At 44.6% G+C, this 11,183-nt stretch overlaps 1 protein-coding gene across 2 annotated transcripts; it reads right to left on the bottom strand.

Moving 5' to 3' along the window:
• Positions 1–1,054: 1,054 nt before the first annotated feature.
• LOC119654673 (galectin-4-like) lies at positions 1,055–2,287 on the bottom strand. Of its 2 annotated transcripts, none has more exons than XM_038060167.1 (3): positions 2,112–2,287; positions 1,316–1,781; positions 1,055–1,272 (listed from the first exon to the last, which is right to left on the bottom strand). In XM_038060167.1, exons 1-3 carry the CDS (start codon positions 2,136–2,138, stop codon positions 1,190–1,192), a joined length of 576 nt encoding a protein of 191 aa, XP_037916095.1. In that variant the 5' UTR covers positions 2,139–2,287; the 3' UTR covers positions 1,055–1,189. The 2 variants fall into 2 exon arrangements, with proteins under 2 accessions (XP_037916095.1, XP_037916096.1); XM_038060168.1 differs by having other exon boundaries at positions 1,055–1,257; positions 2,112–2,276.
• Positions 2,288–11,183: the final 8,896 nt, after the last annotated feature.

Genomic DNA, 11,183 nt, shown 5'->3' with positions numbered 1-11,183 from the left:
ATCTTAGGTCTTACACGTTCTCTAATGATGGCCGGGATTGTTTCGCTGCGAGTAATAACCTACGCGAACCTGCTGAAGTGGTCGCCACAGATTGTGGCGAAACAGCTGCAGCAGGCGGAGCAATGCTCCTGGTCGTCGTGGGGCCTAGACGACGAACTGCCCCAAGACTAGCGGTTTCGGCATCGTTCTGTCCATTACATTCTGGCACCGAGGCGGGGAAGTCACTAAACCCGTGAACTAGGGAAAACTGGGGTCGGTATACCATCTATTTTTGCGGAGAGTATATAGTGCATTTAAAACAGAATTGAGTATAGTAATCTGCATCGTTGCAGGTGGGGCTTTCATTGAACTTTGAAAGAGTAAGGCGTATTATATTTATGAGAGAAAGAGAGGGAATTGCTCCTATTTGAATGAATTTCCCGGCTGTCCCAAATGCATCCCTACCCCCAAAAAATTGAACTACGTAACGTTACAATGTCCAAGATTAACTGGGGAACGAAGAAGAAATATCATGAACTTGGTCGTATCACCGACGAACGGAGGGAGAGGGAGAAAGGAGAACTGGGTCTCAGTCATTGCATGATGCAAAAGAAGCTACAAGAAGTAAGTTGAGTGCGGAAAGTGTAGTGGGCAACCAACCCTGATGTGTTTGTCTAAGCCTGAATCCTCTGTTTAAGGTAATACCTGACGCTAGTACCTCGGGGATAAGTCGGGCATATTAGCTAGTTTCATTTTTTCTTATTGAGCATTTGGATTCCACACCCCTTTTCTTATCTAAATATCGGCGAAAACGAAACTAAATAATGGAAATACACAATAATTTCTTGTGAGATTAACGCTTATTCTAAGAGCTCATTAGTAGAGTTCGAGTGCGGTGAACGTAGTTTACTCTAAATTGAAACTTTCTCCTTTACGTCCCTGACAAGGATCTATGATGGTGCAAGTGTCAAAACTAGTTCGACATACTTTCGCAAAAGTATGTTTAGGCATTTTAAAAATGAACAAATACGTTGGTATTAGGAGTACGTGACGACTCATCATAAAACGAAAGATATTTTGATGTAAAAAACTTATCTTTTATGATTTTACACGTATGATAATTGTTAATTTTAAGTAATTGCTTAAATATAGTATTGTATTGTAGTTTCCCTCGTGAAATGGCAATTACGTAATTAAATGACGTTGGGCTTCAATCATAATATTCGTACGGTGGACGGTGGTGGTGATGATGGTGATGATGTGGCGGTGGTGGATATCCTGCAAAATAACCATCTGCACTACGGTTAGAACATTTCATCTCCTATTCCAAAATTACCTGGTGGTGGTGGGTAAGTTTCAGCAAACGGTGGTGGAACGTATTCGCCATGGTGTGCACCCTCTGTTCCCACGTAATATAAAATCGTGTCACCGCCAATTCTTATATGGGTCACGCGTGATAACGAGAATCGATGATTAAAGTCGCAATAGTGCTGCCCATTGACCTTAATCGAATATCGGGTGTACTCGATGTGAATTTCCAAATCGAAGGGTTGCGCAAAATATATAGGGCAAGCCCTGATTCTCTCCTCAGCGCCCCATGCATTGAACTCGTAGCTATTTCTGACAAGGACTCCCTCGGTCGGCCGTACGCTCAAGTGGAGTGCAATGTCATGTTGCATATATGTATCCCCGCATTGTAGATCCACCGTGAATCGATCTGCTGCATTTGGCATCACTCCACGTATCCTCACCCGGGATCCATGTGCAAGGCCTCCTGGAATGAAGGCCATAAATGGCACACTCTGTTCGGAAAGGAAAATAAGTGATAATATCAATGTTGGGTTATGAATCACATCCGTGAGAGATAACTTATTTTAACTAAGTCTATGAGAAGGACATCCTCACTTGGGAACATTATTAAATGATGAAAATATACGCAGCTTGTACCACATATAGTTTGACAAAATCTGTTTTACTATAACCACAATAGTCAGACACGCCTGTTTTTCACTGCAAAAGTGGAAAGTAGTAAAAGCGAAGAATTTCAATGAGGATAGTCGACACATCCTGACTTAATACGAATATTTCTTCCGAATCGTGATTAATGGTTTCCACAAAATTGCAAAACTTACGGGGTTGTATGCCGGCAGGGAGAACATTGCAACACTTGTTATTCCAAAGACACCAAAGAACTGCTAATAGAAAATTAGATCAAAGAAGCCAACTTTTATGCCAGTAAACAGATGCATCGATCATACTTTCTGACATTCTTTATCACTTTTATCAGTCTGGAATTGATATCGGGGGTACAGTAGATAAAAGTAATAATGTCGCAAATGCAACGCTTAAATTTCATTCAAAAATTGAAACAATCCACCATTTTAGGGGAAATTTGAACGGATTGCCTTCTTTCACTGTGAAAACCCAGAATTCATTCTTGGATTTCAATGAATAGAATGAGGAACAAGCTGAGAATGGACAAACAAAATTGCCAAAAACAATCTTATCTTCTGCATGTAAAGCGAAAACATAAAGAGCTTATCCTAATCTGAACAAGGTGTAGCAGGTGATTCACTGATAATGTTTTATTTTTAGCAGAAATTTATCAATATGTTGTGTTTTGGGTGTGAATAATATTCCGTAAACTCCCTTACCATAATCCAACCAAAGATTGCGGAAATACTCCGTTTAATGACTAACAACGTTGTTAAGATTAGATGGTGATAGATTTGAGACCTGCTGGTGAGTCATCACTGAATACTGACCTCCGAAATAGAATATTAAAAAAGATATTATCAAACGCTAAGAGAAGACCAAAAAATTCGAAAACTCGTGGGGACTGAAACACATTCCCATCGATTTAGAGAGGAGAAAGCTAAAAGGCCATATACGTTTGGGAGGGTCTGAAATTCCAGGAAATTGATAAACAATTTTTGAATGTATCTTTCTATTGTAAAGAATTTGAGGAAAAGAAGGGAAATTTGCACTGACCAGCTTAGTGCGGAAAAGTTTTGAAAAACTGACGAAGGAATTGGTTAACCTATTGAAGATTCCAAGGAAGGAAGCGGAATTGACAACAGAAAGAAAAGAAAATGGGGAAGCTTCAATTTATTTGGCCAACTAACAAATAAATCTTATTCTATATGCTTGGCTGTCGTAGCGCAAGGTAAAGATTTATATCTCACTGGTGGCGGGGGAATTAGTTTCGTGACTGAATGCCGCATACCCGTCGAGTCCACTTTGAACGAATACCTGAGTCAAATCAAGGTCATAATCACGGGCGAGCACAACGCTGACCACATTGCGTACTACAGATCCCATTGGATTATCGCGCCAAAGATCGCTATTATTAAGAACTTACTCAAAGAACTCCCAATTTATAGTAAACGATGACTAAATGGAAGAGATCTAGTAAACTTAGTAATGAAACGCTATCCACGCCCGAGTAATTCCTATTCAGAACATATGCCCAGCTAGTGAATTATGGCCTGCCAGAATGCCCACAATACATCTGCAAGTCCTCCTGCTTTTCGACAGGATAAACTTTGCGGTATGCATGTTTGGTTCTGGCAAGAAAAGTTGGGTGTGTCGAGCAGAATTTAGGCTCTGCCACCTGTCATTGTGGGAAGCTTCTTCCCAGTTTTTGAAAACAGACTTAGCCAATGCTACTGATACTCCAATTGCTGGTTCCGGTCCCGGCATAGGGGAGATTGACCCCTCTTTCGCTAAAGCATCTGAGATTTCATTTCCCTCTACGCCACAGTGACCAGGTACCCAGAGTAGTTCCACCGTATTGAATCTAGAGATAGAGTTCAAACGGTTTTTGTATTCCTGAACGATTTTCAAGGTGATCAAAGGACTACTGAACGTCCTCAATGCAGCTTGGCTATCACTGCAGATCGCGATGCGCCTGCCCTTCAACCACTCGTCAATCACGCAGTTTGCCTCCCTTAGAATCGCATAAACTTCAGCTTGAAAAACCGTTGAATATTGTCCCAAAGGAAAAGCCCATTTCTCGTTTTTATTCGAGAGGTAGGCTCCGGCTCCAGAACCCTCTTCTGTTTTTGAGCCATCGGTGTAGAAGACCTCCGTATATCCTGCCACGCACTCCTCTGGGACTTCCCAGTTCTCTCTACGCTTCAGGGTAACTTCATATCTTCTACCAAACAGATGTATGGAAACACGAGAATCGGAAGGCATTGTAAGAACTAGATTCAATCCTCCGAGTAACTCTTCCAATGCTCTGTGCCCCCACATCCGTTGATTCCCCATAAATCTAATCGAATTAGTCTATGAGCTGTACGCGCAGTGCTTTGAATAAATATATCCAGGGGCTGCAAATTGAGTAGTTGATTCAGAGCTGGGCCGGATGTCGTGCTCATGTTACCAGTGATACCCACAGTTCTTTGCAGTGTGGCTAGTTTAAGGTGAAAACCTTTTTATCTTACCTTAACCCACCACACTACATCGGCCTAATGATGCCAACGTATATACACATTACCACATGAGGCCTGAGTCCCCAGGTCGAAGCAAAGGTCCGTCTGCATAGCCCATAAGCTGTGAAAGCTCATTTCATCCTTACCTCAACATGTTTGTTCCATAGAAGTTTTTTATCTAGAGTAACTCCCAGATATTTCACTTCTTCGGAGAGTTGATTGTTAAATCGTGGCTTCGTTTCAGCCTCCAGCATTTTTTTCCGTGGGCATTGCCGAAGGATGGTAAATTGTTCCTCTGAAATTTTGCCATCTTTGGAGGAAACTCCCACGGCAGCAATCAAAAGAGAGGCTGCTGCTTGCGCATACGTTCTGTTCCTTCCCGCCTTCGTGTTCGTATTCCTATGGGAGGAACCAGTTTGATTGGGACCTCTCTCGCTGATTTGATCACCTTGCGTCCGATTCCTCTAGACGTTACCGCACCAAGTGGTACAGCCATGTCCTCATTCCCAAGGTGCTTCATGTTCATTCGCAGTGCTCTCTTCTGCTGTCGGCCTTTCCTGGTTCACGATGTCCGGGCCGCTCGGATTCATTTGCACATACTGGTGTGAAACCAGTAGCGTCCACATCACCAGCTTCCCGTTCTTCCGCTCTTCCCGTTAAAAAGTGAAGGAGAAGGTTCTGACAGGCAGAATTCAGCCTGTAGTCCCCCTCCTTAGTGGCCGAAGTTCTCTTCTGCCGAGCCTTCCTCGTCCGTTTGCGGGTGGATTTGGGCTGTAGTACCGCCGGCCGGCCGTAGTGGGATTTCCAGTTTCTCCCAAGTTGAGAGTTACTGTACTTTCATTTCTGGCTAACTTCGCTGTAGGCACTAAATGCAAGCTCTCCACTGAGTTGAAATCTCCACTGAAAGATAGGGGGGTATGAATGTGGTGAGGCCTCCAAAATCCGCACTTCGGCCGCGACATGATTGCTCATGGTCACGGGTAGATTCGAAGTCTGTGACTTCTTACCACTTGGAGACTTTATATCCTTAGTATAGTAGTAAACTTCTGCAGGCTCCCCCACCACGACAAGGTGGTGTCCGAGGGGAAAGATAGCCTTATTGGTTACGGTCTTTGTCTATCGCACATGGATACGAATTGCCTTTTAGAATGTGCGCACGCTTCTTAGCAACGGCGGCTAGGACAGCCAGAATACGAAGGTTAAGTGAGGTTGGGTGAGAGCACTGCTCCTGCTGCTGCTGATCTGAAATATTGTATTTCGGAAAAGCGTCAGCCCGGTGTTGGCATACTATATACATTTGCTACGCACCCCTTGATGATGTATAGCGCGTTAACCACATCAGTGCGTCATCGTACCCGGCCCACTGGAAGGTGCTTCAACTTCTCCCAGGACTTCCTGAGAAGCCCGCACGCTGCTTTGCTTTCGGTGCGGCACACTCCCCGGCAATGTCGTTAGGATGGGTTCATTGCATGGCGTAGTCAGCAATAGAGCTATCGCGCTTTCTTAATGTGTAACTTATTCATCGACACTTGTTCGGTCTGATCACACGGCTCACGGGCGACAGACCTGTAATCCGATCAAGCTCTTTGTTTAAAATCGTACCATACCAACGTACTCCAATAATAAAGTGCACGAAGGATTGGAGCCTCTGATTTTGGTAATGAGATAAGTACAGTCCCAGATTTCATACAAGGCAGCGGAAGCAGATTTAGCGCTGTTAATTCGTCGACCGCCTTCCAGTATGGTTCCACCGTCACTAAAAACCACGGTTCCTAATATAAGAACTGTCAACTCCTTTCATGCTCTGTCCATAAATCCAGATAGGGAGAGTACAAACATCCGCCGGACTGAAAAGCTTGGTTTTGGTGGTGTTTATCTTTACCTGAATTATATTTGCCCCTCTTTCGAGAAGTCAAGGCCAAGCTTCATGGCTCAATGAGAAAGCAAATAGATTTGACAGTACATTGAAGTTCTCCACGTCCTATTAATAAGGTACCAAGAAGAACGTCATCTATAACAAGAAGAAACATGAGATTTTCGCAGCAACATGTGGCATTTTCGTCACCATCCTTCTGACAATTTTTATTTTATTACTTTCCCCGGAATGCCCCCCCCACTTCCACTACACTCCCTATTCACACTATCGAAAGCTTTCTCGAAAGATCGCAAAGATCTAAACTAACTCGCACTGTTACAATATCCATAGGATATTGATGTGGTCAATGCAGGAGGATTCGGAGCGGAAACCAGCCTGCTCTCCGTTGATGGAGCTTTTGAAGTGTCGTTTATTGCGTTCCGGGATTTTTTTACACGCAAATACGGGATACCATCTTTCGAATCTTAACGATCATCCCCTTTTGCACTCCCTGAGAAAAGTCTCGTATTCTCTGCATTTCCGTACCACTGGAAGTAACAAATCTACAGAAACTGCAGGTGCAGCGATAAATTACTCTATAGGAAGACCATAGATTCCGACGAAGTTACTCCATTAGAGTAAATTGTTCGTCATTATGAATGAATAAGTCGACCGTTAACGTTCATCGCAGAACCATCGAATGGCTTACGACCATATCTTTGACCGTGCCCCGACATTGAGGCTATGATAATGTACGCCTTGGTTGAGGACTTCGAAGAGGCCCTCATAAAGTGGCTGTAGCTGCTTCCGAGGAGCATCTGTCCTATTTAGGACATCTCCCGTATACCAACTCCGCGGGACTTGCAGGAAATTCTTCTCGATTGGCTTTTCGGAGGCAGGACCTGCGACAAACCAAGGTCGTCTTGGCCATTATAGCGGCCTTCAGCGTTCTATGCCACATTTTGAGCATCCCATTGGATTGTAAGTGGTAGGTGGTTGTCGTTTAAAGCCGAGAAGTTTTCCCAATTCTGAGAAAAGGTAAGACTCAAACTGCATTCCCTGATCGGTGATTATGGAGGCAATACCTGAAACCGTGCGAGTCTCGCAAAGGGTCAATGATGTCAGGGTGGATTGTGTGGAAACGCTTAGTGGAGCGGAGAACCACTCCTACCACTTTCCTCATATGCTTTGTAGTTCTGCCCTTTTGGCATGTGATGAACTGCCTGGCCCAAAAGTTATTGTCCGTGTTCGTGGATGGCCAGAAATACTTCGTGGTGACCAACCGATTCGTTGTCCGAATGCCTGGGTGCGCCAAATCGTGAACGGCGTGAAATACAATAGGTCTGATAGGAAACTCCCTAAATATGTATTTGGAGTTGGTCCTCAAGCTCTGAAGAAATGCGAAGTAAGTGGCTTATGGTCCATGAACAAAGTGAACACCTACCTTCACGAGTATACCAGAAATATTTGATGGCGGGGTACGTGGCGAGTAACTCATGATCATAGATGCTGTATTTCTGTTTAGCGGAGTTGAGCTGTTGGGAGAAGAGGCTCAACGGCTGCCAGATTTGATTCACTTTTTGGTGAAAAGTAGCACCTACGCAATGTCTGAGGCACCGACAAATACGGCTGAGAGTGCAACTTGCAGAAGAGGCGTCAGAAATGTAGTATCCACCAGTTGTTATTTGGTGATCTCGAATGCCTCTGGAAACTACACTATCAGACGGTAGTCCTTGGTTTTCAGCCCAGACAAGGAGGCGTTAAAGATCGATTGATAGTGGGCGGCTTTGGGCAAGAAACAACGATAGAAGTTTAACATGCTTCGAAACTTTCTTAGATCCTTAACAGTTTTTGGAAGCGGGAAGCTCGAAATCACCTACACTGTGACTGGGTCTGGTAGGATATCTGCAGGGATAATTTGTTGGCTGAGAAATCTTACCTGCGATTATCGAAGTTTGCACGTTTCAACGTTGAATACTAGACCGGCCTGAAGGAGATGTTGAAAAATACCCTCAAGGTGCTCTAAATGCCTAGACTCAGAGGAAGACGTGATCAGAACATGATCCAAATATACGAAACAGAAGTGGAGGCTTCGCAAGACAGAGTGAGTCCAAAAGTCACTCTAATGAACTCGAAAAGTCCGAAAGGTGTGCATATTGCTGTTTTCTGAATGTCTTCAGAAGCTACATGGATCTGGTGGTATGCCTTCACTGAGTCTAAGGTTGAGAGAACGTGTCAGTTAGCGAGGTTGTGCGCAAAGTCGTGGATGAGTGTTAAGGGATAGCAGTTTGAAATTGTCTGAGCATTCAGACGTCTGTAGTCGCTACATGGTCTCCATTCGTCATTCGATTTACGGGCTTGCGAAGTCCAACAGCAGTCTGAAGGTCTAGAAATACCCTCCTTAAGAAGTTCTTCGACCTCTTTTCGCGCAACTGCGAGTATCTGCGGTGGAAAGTGACGCACCTTAGAGAAAAATGGGGAGCCAGTAGTATTGATGTGGTACTGAACATTATGCTTAACGGGCTAAGAGAGACCACACTCTTTAGTGCTGTTGGGCAGCAAACCATAGTGGCACAAGAAATCTGCACTTAAGATGGATATACTGATGTCTGCGACTATGAAGTGCTTGTCAAAGCCCTAAGCTCAAGACTATCTGCCTCTAGCCAGACGTGCGGATCAACGAAAAATTTGCTACCGTGAGTTTGAATGATTGCGGTATTAAATTATTATGCTGAGATACGGGAAGAATCAAAACTTCAGCGCCTGCACCGACCAGGTAGTTGCGCCGGCTCGTAGATTGTGAGACGACGTGGTGTTGCATTTCGGGTAGCAGTCGCAAGAGCTCCAACAAGTACATTTTCTACTCTTTTCAGCGTACCTACGGTGGTACCAGCATGTCCCGTTACTTGCCAAAGGTCCCAACATCTAACTAACCGATCCCGTATTTCGTGAGGCGGATCTAGACCCTGATCTAGTTCTACTCCCCGAACGCAAAGCACCGTCGGCCGCTGCCGATTCAGAGACGGTGGCATTTAATGCTGTCGCCATCTGCTGCAGCTGAGCCACTTGGCTTGGGTTGTCGCAAGACACCTCACCAACCATGGGTCGCACGTGGACTTCATGAATTTTGCCCTCGATGCCAGTTAACGTATCCAGAGACCCCAAATCTGCACATGCTAGGATGGCCTGCGTGCTCTCCGGAAGTCTCTGCAACCACAAAGATTGTTGCAGCTCGGTGCCGACTTTGTCACGACCCAACTGACAGGCGAGATGCTCTTTTAATTGCCTATATGAGTAGTCCTTGAGGACATCGAAGACAAGCTCAACTGCCTTCTCGCCTGCTGCTGCGGAGCACTGCTACTGCTATTAATTGTCCTTTGGCATATTCTGCTGCGAATGTTGATAGATGGTCGCGCTGGATTTCCTGGGGCACCGGCTTCCCGAGTCTGCCCGGATACGGGGGGACGGGTTCGCTGGCGCGAGTAAGAATTGCAACGACGTTCACGGAATATTCTGGCAATGCGACTAGCCGGCACTTTCGATATTCGCGTTCGCCACCTATTAAGCAGCCGCAGCCATCGGAAATGAACCGCTTTCTGTCACACAAGTAATGGGATCTGAGACTTTTGTTTTTCTTCCTTGAGCCACTCGTTTGAATTGTTCTTTAGCTGTTTCTTCTTCTGAATATAGGCGCTACTGAAATTTAGGTCTCGATCTAAGCAAGCTTCCTGATTCAAGTTCCGGAGCCTTATTAACCCGAATTAGACAATGGCGCATGTGGCTCGTCCAGTGAGAGTATTTTCAGCTGACTTGGGTGATTGTAGTCCTGCATATTCGCCGATGCTCAATGGAATACCACATTTCCCACTTTCAGCGTGCTTTTGCAAGGGACATGTAGTTGATTTTCTCTCTAATAAAGTTTTTGAGTAAGCGAAGTATTTCGTTTTTAAGTTGAAACGAAATAAATCAAAAGTCGAACGAAAGGAAAAGATAGTTGAAAAACTGCTTTCCTTTTATTTTTGTCAGATACTTTTTATCTGATTTTATTTTATCCCGAATAAGAAAATCATTCGTTTTTATTGTCAATACGGTTGTATCTGAAGGTAATTCCCGGCTATTACAACTTTATGGTTCCGTCTATCAAACTTTTCGGTTTCGGGGTCACCAAATGCGATTTAAACGCTCTATTGTCCTTTTAATATAATTTGATTAACCATTTAATAGTTTAAATTGTTGGTCCCCTTTCGTCTCTGCGCGGCGTACGCAACCGCACTTTTCTTGGATAGCTGTGACCACGGAGTTGATCGCATCCCGGTCTTCCTGACATGTTAAAATTCTTCGCACCAGATTCTCTGATACGAGCACCTCCCCTAGGGCCTCTTCTAGGTTCTTCCTTTCCTCCACAAACTTTGGACAGTGGAAGAATACATGCTCTGGGTCCTCTGGGACTCCATCGTAGTTTGGACAATCGGGTGAGGTATCTAGTTTAAACCTGAACAGGTACTGGCGATATTCTCCATGCCCCATGAGAAACTGAGCAAGATTATAATTAATCTCACCGTGCCGTCTCTCCAACCACTCCTTGATGGCAGGAATGAGCCTGTGCGTCCACCGACCCTTTCTCCAGCGTTTTCAAGGCACTTCGTCTATTTAGAGATCTATCCCTTTCGGCGTTCTTCGTCTGCGATAAAGGAGAGATAGACTTCGCATTATACTGGCAGTATAACTTCCTTTTTTAAAATGCGCGCCACTCAGTTAGTTGATATCATAGCGGAGCGCTAGTGGTCTCGTTCAAGAGGGGATACTGTAAAGTTTTGTCCCGACACGGTTCAGTTGTCATCATGCGTTGGAATAGTGAGGAGCGTGCCTTTGCCGTTGAGGTTTACTTTTCAAGCGGGTGTTCGGTTATTGCA

Source organism: Hermetia illucens, chromosome 4, assembly GCF_905115235.1.
Source record: "Hermetia illucens chromosome 4, iHerIll2.2.curated.20191125, whole genome shotgun sequence".
Classification (NCBI taxonomy): domain Eukaryota; kingdom Metazoa; phylum Arthropoda; class Insecta; order Diptera; family Stratiomyidae; genus Hermetia; species Hermetia illucens.
Note: the sequence above shows the minus strand (reverse complement) of the source record. Positions and strands in the feature narration are given on the sequence as shown.